The sequence below is a fragment of the Cnephaeus nilssonii genome (genome assembly GCF_951640355.1).
Source record: "Cnephaeus nilssonii genome assembly, chromosome: X".
NCBI lineage: Eukaryota > Metazoa > Chordata > Mammalia > Chiroptera > Vespertilionidae > Cnephaeus > Cnephaeus nilssonii.
This window is the reverse complement of record NC_137071.1, coordinates 74,085,407-74,106,559: the sequence shown is the minus strand read 5'-3', so window position 1 is coordinate 74,106,559 and position 21,153 is coordinate 74,085,407. Positions and strand designations below refer to the sequence as shown.

General features: G+C 34.4%; 1 protein-coding gene across 3 annotated transcripts in view; it reads left to right on the top strand.

Annotated features, from left to right (window-relative positions):
* Positions 1-20,527, top strand: part of RBM41 (RNA binding motif protein 41) — a 104,388-nt gene extending 83,861 nt beyond the window's left edge. For 2 of the 3 annotated variants that reach the window (XM_079764922.1, XM_079764921.1), the window contains 2 exons: positions 11,181-11,328; positions 13,146-20,527. In XM_079764922.1, coding sequence (XP_079621048.1) covers positions 11,181-11,328; positions 13,146-13,312 — 315 coding nt within the window. In that variant the 3' untranslated portion in view covers positions 13,313-20,527. Of the gene's footprint in view, positions 1-1,861; positions 5,995-11,180; positions 11,329-13,145 lie in introns of those variants that run through there. The other variant, XM_079764923.1, reaches the window with a different exon arrangement.
* Positions 20,528-21,153: the final 626 nt, after the last annotated feature.

The following is a 21,153-nucleotide window of genomic DNA, read 5'->3' as shown; positions in this document are numbered from 1 at the left end:
GGAGCCAGGTTTCTCAACCTTGGAATTTATAGATAAGCAAAGGGAGAAAACTAAAATGATCCATGTTGCCCTAACTGGTTTGGCTCAGTGGACAGAGCATCGGCCTGTGGACTGAAGGATCCCAGGTTCAATTCTGGTCAAGGGCATGTACCTTGGTTGCGGGCACATCCCCAGTAGGGAGTGTGCAGGAGGCAGCTGATCGATGTTTCTCTCTCATCGATGTTTCTAACTCTCTATCCCTCTCCCTTCCTCTCTGTAAAAAATCAATAAAATATATTTTAAAATAAATTAATTAATTAAAAAATAAAATGATCCATGTGGTAATGGTTTATAGTTGCAGACATCAGTATGAACTCATGTTTAACTTAATATATGGATGATTACATATAGAATTATTTATAGATAAATGTATATACACAGGTTAGCATTAAACGTAATTTTTTCTGTCAGCTGAGAGGATCTAAATGAAGTGATACTCCAGTAGTAACAAGCATGTTCAGCACCCAGGTCTTTGTTTTTAAATACCATTCTCTATTAAAAGTAACCAGGGCTCCTTAGAAAAATGGCTGATTCTAGTACTGGGGGTAGGAAATACACAAGATGAGCCCTGGGCATTTTGAAGTGCCAGAAAATAAGGAAGTGCTAAAAACAACAACATAAAAACATTGTCAAAACATTGTCAAAGGAGAACAGGAGCCAGCTGAAAGTTTCCAATGACCCAAGTTGGAACAATTTCTGTAATAAACTAAGTAAATTAGTATTGGACTGTATCCCAAAGTATAGAATGAATATCTATTAGTCCATACGGATAATAAATAAAACTGTTAAGTTGATAAATTGGAGAGAGGAGACAAAAATCCCATGCAGAAAAATTCTTAAAAATTTTGTAGTTGCTCCACCTGAAGGAGTGGAGAGCATAACTCCCCACTAATTCGTTTTGAGCTACTTATAGTGACTTCTTTCCAAAGAGTACAGTATGGGAAGGCAGGAAAAAAATATCATTACAGAATAGAAACCTAAAACTGCCTCAGCCAGGTTATCAAGGCCAACATCAACAGTCATAAATCATATTGATAGTGTGTAGGTATGCTTGCAAGATGATCAAAATTGTACTTTTCGTCTGTGATCTTTTTCCTAATAATCCATAACCCCAATCTAACCATGAGAAAAACACCAGAAAAATTGTAGTGGGCCATCCTACAAAGTACCTCATCAATTTTCCTTAAAGCTGTAAAGATCATTAAAAACAAAGTCTGACTAACTGCCACAGCCAAGAGGAGCCTGAAGACACATGAAAATGAAATGTACTGCAGTATCCTGGATGGGATCCTGGAACCGAAAAAGAACATTAAGGAAAAACTAAGGAAATCTAAAAAAATATGGACTTCAAATGATAATGTATCAATATTTATTTGTTTTAACAATGTACCATAGTAATGTACAATAATAACAGGGGAAACTGGGTGTGGGGTATATGGGAACTCTTTGTACTAGCTTCTCAGTTTTTTTGTAAATGTGTAAGTGTTTCTGTTCTAAAAAATAAACTATTTTTTTTAAATTTAAACAGGTAGCTGAAAAAGAATGTATATAGTATAATACCATTTATATAAAGTTTTAAAAATACAAAACAATACCATGTATTGCAGAGGAATACCAGAGACTCATTCTCTATTATCACTTGGAGTTTGTTTTTCTGTTTCCCAGAAATGTTTATCTTGTCTTCGAACCTAGCTGTATCTTTGTGTTTATCTTTTTATATATGCATATATATGAATATATATGTATTTTGTAGATATGTACATATGTACATACCTGTGTGTATATGTATGTACGTATGTATGTATGTATGTTTTTGGAGCAGAGAAGATGCAGCCAAGCAAGAAGTGACCGAGCCACCTCGACCAGAAGTCATCTTAATTTTTAAAAAGTGTTCATATCAAAGGGAGCAATCTTAGTGTGGATCTTTTCTACTTGGTGAGAAACTTGCCATATATTTCACATACCCCTTTCTATGGTCATTTAACTTTTTTAAAGCTTGTTTTAAAATATATTTTTATTGATTTCAGAGAGGAAGGGAGAGGGAGAGAGATAGAAACATCAATGAGATAGAATCATTGATTGGTTGCCTCCTGCACATGCTACACCCGGGATTGAGCTCGCAACTCAGGCATGTGCCCTGATCAGGAATCGAACCATGACCTCCTCTCCTGGTTTATAGGTCGACGCTCAAATACTGAGCCATGCTGGCTGGGCTAGTCAATTAATTTTATGATGTTTTCATGATAAGTATTTTAGAACCAAAACTCTAGATCACCTAAAATTACTTAAGTGAACCACAAATCAATTATTCTATGTCCTTGTCCAAGATAAAAGTATAATTAAATGCTAAATATGTGGATATTCAGCTTCTAAAGACTTGGAGAAATACAAAAAAATCTGCTTGTTACAATATTTAATATATTTATTCATACGTTTCAGTGGTTAAGTAATTTAAGTGGGCTCTATTTTCTAGCTCTTTGCTTTTGCTGCTCCTGTCTGAATTATTTTCAAGTTCCTTCAAAATACTATAGGATATAACTTATGCTAGTAAATATAGAGATCTCTTTTTTTCTCCCCACCTTTTTTGATTTTAATAAAATACACATAACCTGAGATCTACCATCTTAACAAGATTTTAAGTGTACATTACTGTATTCTTAACTGTAGGCACAATGCTGTACAACAGATCTCTAGAACTTAGTCATCTTGCATGACTGAACTTTATACCCGATGAACAATAACTCCTCCTTTTCCTCTTCCCACAGCCACTGGCAACCAACATTCTAGTTTCTGCTTTGATGAGTTTGACTACTGCAGATGCCACAAGTGATATCATGCAGTATTATCCCTGTTGTGACTGGCTTATTGCACTTAGCATAATGCCCTCAAAATTCATTCATGTTGTGTATGACAAGATTTCCTTTTTCTGACTGAATAATATTCCACATTTTCTTTTTCCATCCATGATGGCCATTTAGGTTATTTCCATCTCTTGGCTATTGTGAACAGTGCTGCAATGAACATGTGAATTCAGATATCTCTTAGAGATCCTGATTTTAATTCTTTTGAATAAGTACCCAGAAGTAGCATTGCTGGATCTTATGGTAGTTCCAGTTTTAATTTTTTGAGGAACCTCCATACTGTTCTCCACAGAGGCTGCACCATTTTATATTTCTACCAACAATGCACAAGGGTTCCAATTTCTTTACATCTTCATCAACACACACTTTCTGCATGTGTTCTTTGAGGAAATGTATATTTTGCCCATTTTTAAAAATCGAAGTTGTCTTTTTGCTATTGAGTTGTAGGAGTTTCTTATATATTTTAGATATTAACCTCTAATCAAATAGATGGTTTCCATATATTTTCTCCCATTCTGTAGGTTGCCTTTTCACTTTGCCATTTCCTTTGCTGTGCAGAAGCATTTTGATTAATGCAGTCTCACTTTATTTTTGCTTTTGTTGCCTATGCTTCTAATGTACTATCCAAGAAATCAGGGTCATGGATCTTTCCCTCTAGGTTTTCTTGGGAGTTTTAGAGTTTCGGTTCTTATGTTTAATCCATTTTGAGTTGATTTTTCTGTATGAGAGTCCAATTTTATTCCTTTATATGTGGATATCAGTGTTTCCCAACACCATTTGTTGAAGGGACTATCCTTTCTCCATTGTGTTTCTCGCCCTCCCACCTTGTCAACCAGTTGACTATACTAGTATACTTGTGGATTTATTTCTGGGCCCTCTATTCTATTCCATTGGTCAATATGTCTGCCTTTATGCCAGTATCATACTGTTTTGGTAGATTTGTATATGTTTTGAAATGAAAAAGTGTGAGGCGTCCAGTTTTCATTTCTCAGGATTGCTTTGGCTATTTGGGGTTTCTTGTAGTTCCATATGACTTTTAGGATTTTTTTTCCTATTTCTGTAAAAATACTGTTGGGGTTTTGATAAGAATTGCATTAATCTATAGATCATTTTGGGTAGTGTGGACATTTTACCAATACTGTCATTCAGTCCATGGAAGCATTTATTTCAGTCTTTAATTTCTTTGAACAATATTTCGTGATTTTTAATGTACAAGTCCTTCATCTCTTTGGTTACTTTCTTTTTTAAATATATATTTTATTGATTTTCTACAGAGAGGAAGGGAGAGGGATAGAGAGTTAGAAATATCGATGAGAGAGAAACATCGATCAGCTGCCTCCTGCACACCCCCTACTGGGGATGTGCCCGCAACCAAGGTACATGCCCTTGACCGGAATCGAACCTGGGACCTTTCAGTCCGCAGGCCGACGCTCTATCCACTGAGCCAAACCGGTTTGGGCTCTTTGGTTACTTTCTTTTTTAAATCGATATATGATTGACATACAGAAAAGCTATACATAGTTAATGTATGCATCTTGATGAGTTTGAAGATAAATATACACTGTGAAACTGTGACCATATACAGTGCCCTAAACTTAACCATCACCTCCAGGATTTCTTCCCTTCCTCTTTTTTCTTTTGATAACATTACTAGTAAACATAAAATCTAGTCTCTTAACAAATTTTTAAGTATCCAATACAATATTGTTAACTATATGCATTATGCTGTACTCTAGTTCTGTAGGACTTACTCATCTTGCATAAGTGAAACTATCTACCCATTGATGAATACCTTTCTAATGATCCCAGCCCCTGGTAAATACAATTCTACTCTCTACATCTATGACTTTGACTATTTTAGATTCCTGATATAAGTGGGATCATATAGTATTAGTTCTTCTGTGTCTGGTTTATTTCCTTTAGCATGTCTTCCAAGTTCATATATGTTGTAGCGAATGATAAGATTTATTTATTTTTTAAGGCTGAATAATATTCTGTTGTATTTATACACCATATTTACTTTATTCATCTGTCAGTGGATATTTAGGTTGTTTTCATGTCTTTGTTATTGTGAATAATGCTGCAGTGAACAAGAGAATGCAGATATTTCTTCCCGATTCTGATTGCAGTTCTTTTGGGTATGAAAACCCAGAAGTGGGATTGCTGGATTATATGGTAGTTATTATTTTTTTTTTTTTTGAGGAACCTCCATACTGTTTTCCATAGTGGTTGTACCAATTTACATTCCTACCAACAGTGTACAAGGGTTAAAATTTCTTCACATCCTCACCAACACTTTTGTTTTTACGATAGTAGCCGTTGTTGCTGGCATGAGATGATAACCCATTGAAGTTTTGATTTGCATTTCTCTGATGATTAGTGATGCTGCGCATCCTTTCATATACCTATTGGCAATTTGTATGTCTTTTTTGAAGAAATGCCTATTTAGGACTTTTGCCCATTTTTAAAATTGGGGGGTTTAAGTTCTAGGATACCCTTATATAGAGATATTAACCTTTTATCAGATATATGATTTGCAAATATATTTACTCATTTCCATAGGTTGCCTTTTCACTTTGCTGATTGTTTCCTTTGCTGTACAGGTTTTTTGTTGATATAATCCTATTTGTCTTTTTTTGCTTTTGTTCCTTGTGCTTTTAATGTCATATTCAAGAAATCATTGCCAAGGTCAATAAGCTTTTTCCATGTGTTTTCTTCTGGGAGTTTTAGAGTTTCAGGTCTTATTTTCAAGTCTTTAATCCATTTTGAATTATTTTTTTCGTCTATGGTATTATAAGCATCCGATTTCATTCTTTTACACTGGATATACAGTTTTCCGAACGCCATTTATTGAGGAGACTATTATTTCCCTATTGTGTATCCTTGCCCCCCCTTGTTGAAGATCAATTTACCATAAATGTGTGGTTTATTTCTGGGCTCTCTATTCTGTTATACTGGTCAGTATGTCTTTTTTTTAAAATATATTTTTATTGATGTCAGAGAGGAAGGGAAAGGGAGAGAGATAGAAACATCAATGATGAGAAATAATCATGGATCAGCTGCCTCCTGGGTGCCCCCCCCCCCCCGCCCCACTGGGGATCAAGCCCACAACCCTGGGCATGTGCCCTGACCAGGAATCGAACCGTGACCTCCTGGTTCATAGGTTGACACTCAACCACTGAGCCATGCCAACTGGGCAATATGTATTTTTAAAATATATTTTTATTGATTTCAGAGAGGAAGGGAGAGGGAGAGAGAGATAGAAACATCAATAATGAGAGAGAATCATTGATCAGCTGCCTCCTGCACGCCCCCTACTGGGGATCAAGCCTGCAACCCGGTCATGTGCCCTTGACGGGAATTGAACCCAGAACCCTTCTGTCCGCAGGCCAACGCTCTGAGCCAAACCAGCTAAGGCTCAATATGTCTTTTTTATGCCAGTACAATACTGTTTTGATAACTGTCATTTGAAATCAGGAAATGTAATGTTTCCTGATTTGTTCTTTTTAATAGTGCTTTATCTACTTAGGGTTTCTTGTGGTTCCATATGAATTTTAGGATTTTTTTTACATAAATTGCCATTGGGAGTTTTGTAAGAATTGCATTAAAATCTGTAGATAGCTTTGGATAGTTTAGACATTTTGACAATGTTAATATTTCCAATCCATGAGTATGGAATATCTTTTCATCTATTTGTGTTTGTTTCTGTGTTCTGTTTTTGTTTTGTTTTTTCAATTTTTTCCTCAGTATTAATTAGTTTTCTGTTTATTAGCCTTTCAGCTCCCTGGTTAACTTTATTTCTAAGTATATTATTCTTTTTGATGCTTATATAAATGGAATTATTTTCTTGATTTCCTTTTCAGACCATTTATTGTTTTAAAAAATGCATCAAGCCCTGACCAGTTTGGCTCAGTGGATAGAGCGTCGGCCTGCAGACTGAAGGGTCCCAGGTTCGATTCTGGTCAAGGGCATGTACCTTGGTTGCGGGCACATCCCTAGTAGGGAGTGTGCAGGAAGTAGCTGATCGATGTTTCTCTCTCATCGATGTTTCTGACTCTCTATCCCTCTCCCTTCCTCTCTGTGAAAAATAAATAAAATATATTTTTAAAAATAAATAAAATTTAAATAAATAAAATTAAAAATGCATCAAATTTTTGTATGTTGATTTTGTATCCTCCAACTTGACTGAATTTATTACTTTTAACAGTTTTATTATGAAGTCTTTAGGGTTTTCCACATATGGGATCATGTCATACAGAGATGATTTTACTTCTTCACTTCTAATTTGGTTGCCTTTTATTTTATTCTTGTCTAATTGCTCTAACTAGGACTTCTAGTAATACTACATTGAATAGAAGTGAGAAGAGTGGGCATCCTTGCCTTGTTTCTAATCTTTGAGGATCAGATTTAAGTTTTTCACTGCTGAGTAAGAGGTTTGCTGTGGCCTTTCATATATGGCCTTTATTGTGTTAAGGTAAATTCCTTCTATTCCTAATTAATTGAGCATTTTTATCATGGAATTTGTCAATGCTTTTTCTGCATCAATTAATATGATCATGTGATTTTTTATTCCTCATTCTGTTAATGTGGTGTGTCACAATTATTGATTTTCATGTGTTGAACCATCCTTATGTTCCAGAGATAAACACCCCTTGGTCATGGTGTAAAACTCTTTTAATGTGCTTTTGAATCCAGTTTACTAATTTTATGTTGAGGATTTTTGCATCTGTATTGATCAGGGATATTGTCCTGTAGGTTTCTTTTCTTGTAATATCTTTTTCTGCTTTTGGTATCAGGATAACGCTGGACTCATAAAATTATTTTGGAATTGTTTCCTCCTCTTTGATATTTTGGAAGAGTTGGAGAAGGATTGGCATTAGTTCTTTAAGTGTTTGATAGAGTTCACTCATGAAGCTATCTAGTTTTGGTGCTTTCTTTGTTGGGAGGTTTTTGATTACTGATTCAATTTCATTACTAGTTATAAATCTGTTCACATTTTCTATTTCTATATAATTTAGTCTTAGTGTAGGTTGTATGTTTCCAGGAACTTATAGTATTATCTTCCAGTTTAATCAATGTGTTGGCAAAGAATTGTTCATAGTAATCTTTTATAATCCTTTTTATTTATATGGCACTAGTTGTAATGTGTCCTCTTTAATTTCTGATTTTATTTTAGTCTTTTTTATTCTTAGTACTGTTAAAGGTAGTCAATTTTGTTGATTAAAAAAAAAACTAGCTCTTGTCTTGATCAGTTTGGCTCAGTGGATAGAGCATCAGGCCATGAACTGAAGGATCCTAAGTTCGATTCTGATCTAAGAGCATGTACCTTGGTTGCAGGCTCAATCCCCAGTAGGGGGTGTGCAGGAGGCAACTGATCGTTTCTCTCTCATCAGTGTTTCTAACTCTCTATCCATCTCCCTTCCTCTCTATAAAATCAATAAAATATGTTTTTTAAATAAATAAATATGTTTTTTTAAAAAACTAACTCTTGCCCGGCCAGTGTTGCTCAGTGGTTGAACGTCAACACAGGAACCAAGAGGTCACCAGTTTGATTCCTGGTCAGGGCATATGCCTGGGTTGCAGGCTTAATTCCCAGTAGGAAGCGTGCAGGAGGCAGCCAATGGATGACGTTTCTCATTGATGTTTCTGTCTCTATCCCTCTCCCTTCTTCTCGCTCTAAAAAATCAATAAAACATTTTTAAAAGAATATTCTCTTTTTTAAAAATTAACTTAATTTAGTTGATTTTTAAAAATTGTTTTTGTAATCTATGTTTTATTTATTTCTGCTCTAAACTTTATTATTTTTTTCTGCTAACTTTGGGCTTAGTTCTTTTTCTAATTTCTTGAGGTATAAAGTTGTTAATTTGAGGCTTTGCTTCTTTTTTAATATAGGCATTTATCACTATAAACTTCCCTCTTAGTACTGCTCTTGCTACATATCACATTTTATATTATGGTTTCATTTTTTAATCTCAAGATATTTTCTTTTTTTATATGAGTGTGTGTGTGTGTGTGTGTGTGTGTGTGTGTGTGTGTGTGTATTGATTTCAGAGAGGAAGGGAGAGGGAGAGATAGAAACATCAATGATGAGAGAGAAACATTGATTGGTTGCCTCCTGCACACCCCACACTGGGGATAGAGCCCACAACCTGTGCATGTGCCCTGCCTGGAATCGAACCATGACCTCCTGGTTCATAGGTCAATGCTCAACCACTGAACCATACAGGCTGGGCTTTCTCAAGATATTTTCTAATTTTACTTTAAAATTTTTCTTTGACATATTAGTTAATCAAGAGTAATTTATTGAGCCCTCGTTGGTTTGGCTCAGTGGATAGAGCATCGGCTTGTGGACTGAAGGGTCCCAGGTTCGATTCCAGTCAAGGGCACATGCCCAAGTTGCTGGCTCTATCCCCAGTAGGGGAATGCAGGAGGCAGCCGATCAATGATTCTCTCTCCCAACCCCTTCTTCTCTGAGGTCAATGAAAATATATTTTTTATAAAGTAATTTATTGAATTTGCACATATTTGTGAATTTTCTAGTTTTCCTCCTGCTATTGAAAGCAAGATATTGAAATCTAATAGTATTGTGTTGCTATTTTCTGTCTTCAGTTCTCTCAATGTTTGCTTCATATATTTAAGTGTTCTGAATGTTGGGTGCATATATATTTATAATTGTTATATCTTCCTGATGCATTGACCCTGTTACCATATAATGTCCTTTTTTGTCTCTTATGACAGTTTTGACTTAAAGTCTATTTTTTTCTGATATCCCTGCTCTTTTGGTTACCATTTGCATGAATATTTTTTTCTATCCTTCCAATTTTCAGCCTATATGTGACCTTAAATCTAAAGGGAGTTTCTTTTAGATAGCATACATTGATCTTGTTTTTTATTCATTTGGCCACTGTATGTGTTTGACAAAGGAGTTAAACCCATTTACATGTAATTATTGATAGGGAAGGACTCCCTATTGCCATTTATTAGTTGTTTTCTGTCTTGTAACTCTTTTATCCCTCTTTTTTTCTCTTAATGTCTACCTTATTGTTTCATTGATTTTTGTTGTTGTTGTTGTAGTGATATGCTTTTTCCTCTCTCATTTTCTTTTGTGTATCTTCTGTAGGTATTTTCTTTAAGCTTACAGTCCGGGCTTACTTAAACTTTTAATAAGTTTCTTAGAGTTATAACAATATATTTTAAGCCAATAAGAGTTTAACTTGGATCACATTAAAGAGCTTTTTAAAATTTTCTTGAATATATAGAATAGTGTCTCTTATTTCTCTGAGGGTATTCGTGATAATTTTTGAAGATTTTTTTTTTCCTTGCATGGTCTCTGTTTTCTCCTATTTGCTTTCTTTTCTGTTTGTTTGTTCTGTTCTCTGTCTTTCACTTTAGAGTCTTTCCTCAGATGCCTGATGATCCATACTCATATTTATGAGTAGGAGCCAAAAACAGATTAGAAGCTTTGAGTACATGAGTGGTTCTTATTGACTTTGAGCTTCACTTTAAAGTCATCTGGCTGGTCCATTTGTTAGAGAAATTCCCCATCCCAAATTAGTATTTTTAGATCTTTCCTCTTGGGGCTAGTCAAATTCTTCAGAGAGGACACAAACTACTGCTTGGGAGGGTACTACTAGCAATGTAGGAGCCAAATGGGGGAAACTGTCTGTGGTATCCTCAGTATTCAATATGAAGTATTTATATTAATTATCTTGCTTTCAGAAACAGTATTCACACCTTCAACTGTATCTAGCATTCCCCATATTCAGAGAATAAACCTCCAATATTCACCAGGATTGGGAGTGGCCTTTACCCAGCAGCATTATTGTAAGGGGGAGAGGGAGGTGGGATATTTTAAAGTCTAGTTGGTTTTTAAACAGCTTTCAACCAAACACCTTATTTTAACCCCGCCTTTACATCCATCTCCAGAGATACCTAAAACTATCAATATCTGAACTGTTTGAGAATTCTTAGGTGTAGATTGGGTTGGTTTCTGGCTTTCCCCACTGCTAATTGAAGATTCAGTTTTCTTGAGTATGCTTATCCAAGCTTCCAGCTTCCAGAATATAGTTGCTATTGCTTCTTTTCCTTGTTTTTCCTAACCTTGCAGAGTTGTGTGTTTTTTTTAATCCTACAGTTTTTGAGATTTTTCTGGAGAGAGTGAAATTAGATGCATGTGTTCAATCCACCATCTTTATCTAAAGCTAATGAATTCTAACCACAATGAAATAGTTGCCTTATTTCCCTTATGTGATATTTTTGTTGATCTTCGATTTATATTAGGTGTTATACCTGAAGAACCTTAGCCCTCGGGTGACCGAAAGAGATCTTGTATCATTGTTCGCTCGGTTCCAGGAGAAAAAAGGACCTCCAATTCAATTCCGAATGATGACTGGACGAATGAGGGGGCAAGCTTTTATCACCTTTCCCAGTAAGTAGCTTTATCTGAATAATTACTCAGTTGTAGCATCAGCATTAGAGACTACGTATACCCTTTCTAATTTAGATACAATCCTTTGATTTACCTATAACACATGAGAAGCATGTGCTTAAGTAAGCACATGGGAAGAATGGAAGAGAATTAAGCAAAATGTTTTCAATATTCCTCTGTCCTGCCTTCTGTGCTTCCTCTCGTCCATTGACTGTGCATGACCACCTTACTCCGTTGTCTTCAATTTTCCCCGGTCTTGAAACTTTCTTCTCACTTTATCAAAATTAATTTTACCTTTTTAAAAAAATATTTTTATTGATTTCAGAGAAGAAGGAAGAGGGAGAGAGATATAGAAACATCAATGATGAGAATCATTGATTGGCTGCCTCCTGCACACCCCCAACTGGGGATCGAGCCTGCAACCTGGGCATGTGCCCTTGACTGGAATCAAACCCGGGACCCTTCAGTCCGCAGGCCAATGCTCTATCCACTGAGCCAAACCTGCCAGGGCAAAATTAACTTTACCTTTAAAAAATTTATTTTACCCTTGCTAACAATAATGTTTGTAGTCCATTATAATTATGTTACTTTTTGGATTCTGATCAGAACACTTACACTTGCTTAATGCCCTATTCCTTTAGGATTAAGAAACTGTAAGGTAATATGCTAATTCACTAGTACTTCATAATTAGGGGATGATGGTATATTGTTATAACTAGTTTACATCTTAATTCATGATTTCAGTATTCTAATCTAAAGGGAGCAAATAATACAGGAATTTCAGTTTCTCCGACAGACCAGACTATCTTTTTTTTTTTTTTTTTTTTTTTTTTGGTGCAGGCTGGTTATTAGCTCTTCCTTTCATTATTTCTAAACTATCATCATTTATAAACAGCCTAATAATCTATATACAGGCAAGTAATTTACACTTGAGCAGTTCCAAACTCTACTAGTCTTGTACCATCTTTGCTATCTTGTAGAAGGTTTGTGGCTGTTCTTCAGTAGTGGTTTTTAGACTTTTTAAGTGTGAGGACTCTTTTTAAACTTAATATGATACATTAATTGAGAAAAATATGTAATAAAAAGGCTTTATAAACTAAGTACTTTCAAATGGATAGCTGTTTTACTAATCATAATAGCAGCTATCCACATTTTAAAATTTGTAGTACATACATAGATTGGTTCAGTCTAAAGATATTGCTTGTCTACTTTTGATTTCCCAGACTCTGGTCAATAATTGCACTCCTTCCTGATTTCCCACATCAAGGGTCTGAGACACATAAGTTGAATACTGCTACTGTACACTATGTACTGTTACTCTGCAAATCTCCATATCCTTATACAAGGTTTATTACACTTATTTATCTCCATGAGGGCTCTCTCAGTCACTCTCCCATCAAAAGGTAAAAGTAGCAAAATGACCTTGATACCATGATAACCTCCTTTATTTGTGTTGCCCATTTTGAAAATGACTTAATTCTCACAATACCTATAATCTGTTATCTAAGATAGAGGCTTGTGTATTAGTAGTTATAGTTTAGCCTTCTTTTGCACACTATATATTTCTTTATATTTTTAAATTATGAGACACTCTCAAACAGCCACTTTAAGTTTTTTCTAGTCATTATTTTTAGCCATTAGTTTAATCTTGCTGAATTATAAAAATATGAGATTATGGAAAAGATAATAAAATCAAATAGCTATATGGCCTAGTAGCCTACATTTAACTCCAAGGCAAACAAACAAACAAAAAATAAACTGGAAATAGAATTGTATTATTAAACCCTGTGTAAATTGATTTTTTTTCTTTCTTTTAGATAAGGAGATAGCATGGCAAGCATTTCATCTAATAAATGGATATAAACTACATGGGAAAATTTTGGTGATAGAATTTGGAAAGAACAAAAAACAACAGTCTGATCTCCAGGCTGCTTCTCTCAGATCGTCTGCTACAGAAAACACTACAGAAAACAGTGGCAGCTAGAAGATATGTAGATTGTGAGTCCCAGGAAGTCTTTCTTGCATCAGAATCTTGGATCTAGGATTTCTATATAGATAACAGTATGTTTGGAATTGAAGAGAAACTGAGGAAGAAAAATCTAATTAAGATAATCCCTTTAGCTTTTGGAAAGAATTGGTAGAAAACATTTTCTATAATCAAAGACTATACAGGACAAATAAGATACCAAGTGTGAAGGGTAGGGTACAAAGAGTATCATTTTCTCAGGATAAATTAACAAAGAATTATTTCCAAGCATATTTTAAATCTTTATACTTTATCTGTGGTCTTAAATACTTATCCCTAGAGATAACATTATTTCCAAGACTGCCACCAATATACAGAACTAAAAAACTAAATGTTGAAATATTTATTTATTAGAGCCCATTTGTCCCTAATTGTATTCACATAGTAAATGAATGACTAGGCCACGGGCCTAAACATCAACAAATGCTGTTAAATGAGAAATATCAGCAATAACAGTAGGATCTGAGACACATGTCAGTACACATATTTAATGAATACTTTCTATTAAGTTATCAGTGTCTTCAAAAAGCCATATATTTTTCTAATGAAAGCATCTAGATCTCTATAGTGATGTTCCCCTGGTCATTAAACTAGCTACCATTGAGTAATCATTGAATCCCAAGCAATAAACATCAAATAAGCATCTAATATATGTTAGGTATTAGGTATATGCATTCTAGAAGAGGAACATACTAGAAAAAATACTAAAGGGGATATGGGAAGAAAGAGTTGCATAGAAGAGAGGAGGCCACTCCCAAATTCCCCACTTGTTTGTTTATAGTTGCTGGAGAAATGAAAGACAGTATAGTATAGAGGAAGTGGTACAAACTTTGGACTCACACCTGTGAACTTCATAGCCACACTTACCACTCCATGACCTTGACAAGTCACTTAGTCTGAGCCTCAGTTTTCTCATCTATAAAATGAAGATAATAATACTACTTACCTCATTGGGTTGTAAGAATTAAATGAGATGGTATTATCCATGCTGAAGAACAGAAAAAAAAAAAGAACAGAGTATACAATCATTAAGTACTCCAACATACTTGCAATGAGAGTACCAGAAAAAAAAGAGAAAGAAACAGAAAAAATATTCTAATAAATAATGGCTGTAAACACCCCAAATTAATGAGAAGCATTATCTTCACATCCAAGAATCTCAGTGAACTCCAAGTAGGGTAACAAGAAGAAATCTACAGAGATATTATAATAAAAATGCTAAAACACAAAGACAGAAAGTCTTGGAAGCAACATGAGAAAAATTAAACATGACTCAATGGATTGCCAATAAGATTAACAGCTGACTTCTCATGAGAAACAATGGAGGTGGCAGTGGGATAACATATTCAAAGTGCTCAAAGGAAAAATATGTCAATATAGAATCCTACATCCAATAAAACGATTTTTCAAAAACGATGAAACAAAGACATTCCCATGTAATCAAAAATAGAGAATTTGTTGTTGGCACACCTGATTTACAGGAAATAGTAAAGAAAGTTCTTCAGGTAGAAAGCAAATGACCTCAGACAGTAATTTGAATCTAAGCATACAAAAAATAACATAGGTAAATTTAATTATCCTCTGTAATAAAAGGCTAATATGCAAATAGACCAAACAATGGAACGACCGGTTGCTCTGATCCGCACTGACCACCAGGGGGCAGACACTCAATGCAGGAACTACCCCCTGGTGTTCAGTGCGCTCCCACAGGGGGAACACCACTCAGCCAGAAGCTGGACTCATGGCTGGCAAGTGCAGTAGCAGTGGTGGGAGCCTCTCCCGCCTCTGCGGCAGCACTAAGGATCTCCAACTGCCAGCTTATATAGGCCCAGAGAGCGAGCCTAAGCCATCAGTCGGACATCCCCTGAGGGCTTCTGGACTGTGAGAGGGTGCAGGCCCGCCTGAGGGACCCTCACCCCCCCCCCCTGGAGTGCACAAATTTTGTGCACCAGGCCTCTACTGTAATTATAAAAGCCAGTTTAAGTTAATTTTCCTTTTAATTGAAAAGTTTTATAGACCAGTATGTATGTAGTTGCATTTTGGGGCCTATAACATATGAAACTGTACTATGTTTGCCAATTACAGAACAAAGGAAGTGGGTGGAAGCAAAACTATTGAACTAAAGAAGTGACTCCAGATGGTAACTCAAATCCACTGGAACAAATGAAGAAAACAAAAAAATGGGAAATAAGGTTAATATAAAAAGCTATAAATATATACTAGCTCTGCTTTCTTCTCTCTCTGCTTTAAAAGACAAAATTATGTTAAGTAATAATTATAACAATGTATTATGTTTATAACATGTAGAAATAATATATATAGCAATAATATCATAAAGAAGTAGGAAATGGAGTAGGTTTATATAGGAATAAGTTTTTTATATCTCATTGGAATTAGGACATATCTGAAGACAATTTAGTTAGAATATGCATGGTAATTCTTAGAGCAACCAAGGTAATAACTGAAAATACATAGTGAAAATATTTAAAATTTAAATGTTACATTTGAAAAATTTCAATGTAAAGTAATGCAAAGGGAGAAATGGAGAAACAAAAATACAAGACATAGAAAACAGTAAAATTGCAATCCTAAATACACCTATATGAATAATAATAATTATGAATGGATTAAAAAATGCAGTCAAAAGGCATAGATTGTCAGCCTGGGGGTGGTGGTAGCAAGATTTACCTCTATGCAATTTATCAGAGTCATACTTACAGATTCTGAGATACAAACAGATTAAAGGTAAAGGGATAGAAAGAAATATCAGGCAAACGGCAACCATAAGAAAGCTGGAGTGACCATACTAATATCAGACAAAATGCACTTTAAAATGATGACTGTTACTAGAGATAATGAGTGACATCTTATAATGATAAAAGAATCAATACATCAGAAAGATATAAAAATTATAAATATGTATGCACCAAACAACAGAGCACCAAAATACATGAATCAAAAACTGAACTAAATAAAGGGAGAAATATGCAAATCTGAAATAAGAGTTGGGGAGTTTGCTACCCCATTTTCAATAATAGAATAACTATACAGAAGATAAACAAAAAATTAGAAAACTTGAGAAATGCTGTCATGTATATCTTAAAGAGATCTGTAGAATACTTTACCCAACAAGAGCAAAATGCATATTCTTCTCTGGTGCACATGAAACATCTACAGGATATACCATAAAACCTCAAATATAAGTGGACTGAAGTCATATGAAGTATTTCTCTGACCACATAGAATGAAACTAGAAATCAATAACAGAAAGACAACTCAAAAATATGAATTAAACACACTTTAACATGACTACTGGGTTAAAGAACAAATCACAAGAGAAATTAGGAAATCTTTTGAGGTAAATGAAAATGAATACACAACATACCAAGACTTTTGGGATGCACTTAAAGCAATACTTTAAAAATTGTAAGTACAAATGCCTATATTTTTAAAAGATCACATATCACTAACATCACTTTATACCTTAAGACACTGGAAAAAGAGGAGCAAACTAAGAGTAAGCAGAAGGAAGAAAAAATGTTTAAATAAATGGAGAATACAAAAACAGTAAAGTCAATGAAACCAAAATTGGTTTTATAAAATGCTTAAGTGACAAACCTTTTGGAAGATTGACCAGAAAAAAATGAAAGCCCAAATTAAGGAGGGACATTAATATCAACCTTATAGGAATATAAAGCATTATGAAGGAACACTGAATAATCATTTGCCAATAAATATAATACCCAGACTACTGAAGCCAATGAAAAAAATCTGAAAAGACCTGTACCAAGTAAAGACGTTAATTAGTAATGTTTTTAAATACAAAGAAAAGTCCAGGCTCAAATTGCTTCTCAAATGAATTCTAGTAAATATTAAAGAAGAATTAATACAGATTCTTCACAAACTCTTCCAAAAAGTGAAGGAGGGAACACTTCTGATATGTACTACAACATGAAAAAACCTGAAAACATGCTGAATGAATTAACAGTAACAAAGACTATATATTATATGATTCCATTTATTGGTATATGAAGTGTCCAGAATTCGCAAATATAAAGACAGAAAATGGATTAGTGATTGCTTAGGACTGGGAGTAATAACTGAAGTGTAAGATTTCTTTAGACGATGAAAATGTTCTAAAATTGATTGTAGTTACAATTGTACAATACTGAATATACTACAAACCATGATTGTAAACTTGAAATGGGTAAATTTTGTGGTATGTGAATTATATCTCAGTCACACAAAAAAGAAATTGAATGCAATCCAAATGTCTAGCAGTAAGAGAATGGATGAATAAATTATGGAATATCCATTTAGTGGAATACTATACAGCCATTAAAATAATGGGGCATTTCTAAGAATACATTCTGAATTGTATGGTGTCCACGGTTTCATATCAGGTTAAAGAGCAAGAAATATGTACAGATGATCCTTAAACAACATGGCTTTTAACTATGCAGGTTCATTTGTTCATGATTTTTTTTCCAATAAATACCTGTGATGTTTCTATCTGTGGTTGCGAGTCCATGGAAGCAGAGGGCTGACTATGCATTAATCTACACCATTTTATATACGGGACTTTAGCATCCACAGATTTTTATTTATTTTTTATTTATTTTTTATTTCTGAGCATCCATGGATTTTAGTATTTGCAGGGTGTTCTGGAACCAATCCCTCATGGATACCCAGAGACAACTAGATTTCTGGGGAGTCAAAAGTTACATACATGTGGATTTCTGACTGCGTGGGATATCGGTGCCCCTAATTCCCACGTTGTTCAAAGGTCAACTGTATAATATGAATACATTTTTGTAAACAAAAGCATTTGTATATATAGTATATGTATATATAGCTATTTCTAAATAAATTTAGGAAAAAACTGGGAAATATACATACCAAATTGTACCAGGTGTACTGGTTAATAATGCGTGTTTTTTTTCAATAGATGGAGTTACACATATGTTGATATATATGCGATTTGATATGTATGCTATTTTGTTGTATTGACAGCAAGCTTCAAAACTTCATATGTCAAATTTGCTAAAGATGTTAACATCAGAGATATTTTTACACTTAAAAATGTCAAATTTCATGCCAAAAAAAAAGCATTTGCAGGAAGTTTTAGTCATTATTTTGAAGAAAAGTGCTGCTGAAAGTTATATACTCTGGGAAACTTATGGTGAACATGCTTCATCTCAAGATCCTTCTGAACGCTGGTTTAAATGCTTTAAAAGTGATGATTTCTATGTGAAAGACAAAGAATGTCCAGGTCAACCAAAAAAGTTTGAAGACGAACAATTACAAGTATTATTGGATGAATATGCGTGTCAAAAACAACTTGCAGAAAGATTAAACGTTGCTCAGCAAACAATTTTGATGGTTTACAAGCAATGGGAAATTTTTTAAAGGAAGGAAAATGGGTGCCACATCAACTGAACGAAAGACAAATGGAAAACCGAAAAGTCATCAGTAAAATGTTGCTTCAATGGCACGAAAGAAAGTCTTTTTTGCATCGAATTGTGACTGGCAATGAAAGGGGATTTATTTTGAGAATCCCAAACACACAAAATCATGGGTTGATCCAGGTCAACCATCAACATCTACTGCAAGGCCAAATCGCTTCGGAAAGAAGACAATGCTCTGCTTTTGGTGGGATCAGGAAGGTGTGGTGTATTATGCGCTTCTAAAACTAGGTGAAACCGTTAATACTAATAGCTACTGACAGCAAATAATCCATTTGAACCATGCTTTGATCATGAAATGACCAGAATGTTCCAGAAGACACGGCAAAGTAATTTTGCTTCATGATGATGCACCATCACACACTTCAAAACCAGTTAAAGACACATTAAAAGATCTTGCCTGGGAGTATTAATCCATCCGCTGTATTCACCAGACCTTGCTCCTTCAGATTACCACTTGTTCCCATCGATGGCACATGCACTTTCTGAGCAGCACTTCAAAACGTATGAAGAAGTGGAAAATTGGGTCTCTGAATGGTTTGCCTCAAAACAAGAAAAGTTCTATTGGGATGGTATCTACAGATTACCTGAAAGTTGGGGAAATGTATAGCTAGTGATGGACATTACTTGGAATAAAGCAATTTTGATGTTTCTCTTGAAATTATCGTGTTTTCTTTGATTACAGAATTTGCATTATTAACTGGTACACCTGGTAAATCTTTTAGAGGTGGGATTGGATGGGCTGAAAGGGGACTTTTGCTCTATGAAATTTTTTAAGTGGTATAGTTTGAGGTGATTTTTTTACTATTTTCAGCATTTTTTTTTAATTTAAAAACTTTTTTTTTAATACTCTGCCAATGATGGCTTCCAGACTATTTGTCAGACCTGTTCTGAGGATATCATCTAGCTATACTCAGGGCAAACTTCTATTTCTTTGATATATTGCTCACTTAGGATTAAATCTCTAATTTTAAATATAGTTTAAGGGACAAGAAGTAAGTTATCCTGTTATAACCTCTTGCACATGTTACACAGGGTCATATTTCTAACCTTGACTTTTCAGGAGGAATTTCTTCCTATTGAATGGAAAACCTCACCTATGCCCTTTACTAGATCTATGACCACTAACAATAGAGGAAAATAAAAGAAATAAAAGTGGAGGATGAACCTCCACTGGTGCATATATAAACTGGTATATCCATACAATGGAATCCTACTCAGCAATAAAAACTATGATGAACAGTAATACATGCAACAACTTGGACAAATCTCAAATGCATCTTGCTAAGTAAAAGAACCAAACTTAAAATGCTACTTACAGTTTGATTCCATTTATATGACATGCTGGAAAAGAAAACTGTAGGGGAAAAAAATCAGTGGCTGCCAGGGGTTAATGGAAGACTGATTACAAAATGGTAGCACAAGGAATTTGTTTTAATAATGGAATTTTCTGTATCTTGATTATATTTACCTGAGTGTATGCATTTGTCAAAACTTACATAATTGTATACCAAAAAGGATGAATTTTACTGTATGTAAACTTTAAAATAAATGTAGTTTTTAATGGAGAAAAGAAAACGTTTCTCAAAGTCATTTCCATAACATAATGTTCCTATTCTGTGGTCTTGATTACAGTTGAAGACTGAAAGCCACTTGGCTATTTCTTATTTTCTGCCCACAGGTCAGCAGAAATCGTCAGTTAAAATCACCCTATAAACACACACACACAAACCTACCATTTAAAAAATCAACAGAAAGAGGAAAATAATTTGCTACACACGGGATTTATGTATATAATTTTCTTAATATACAAAAGTCAACAATCCAATTAAAATGTAGGTAAATGAAAATATATATAGAAACTGAAATATAAATTACTGATAAGCTAAGAAAAAACATACACATTAGGACAACGAACTCTTAAAAGTCACAAAAAAAGTAAGAGTTCCCATATATCCTTCACCCAACTTCCCTAATGTTAGCATCTCATATAATAGTACAATTATCAAAACCTGGAAATTAATATTGATACAATAGTGTATAATTTACTGTTGATTTTTCCATTTGTCCCACTAACGTCCTTTAATGATCCAAATGCAGGAACCTTTAATTGTTTTAATTACAGTTTACATTCAGTATTATTTTGTATTAGTTTCAGGTGTACAGTATAGTGGTTAGATCATTTTAGGATCAAATCCAGGATTACACATTGCATTTCGTCATCATGTATCCTTATTTCATTCCTATCTGTGACAGTTCGATCTTTGTCTTTGATGACCTTGACAATTTTGAAGAGTACTGGTCTGTTATTTTGTAGAATGTCCCAAATAAGGG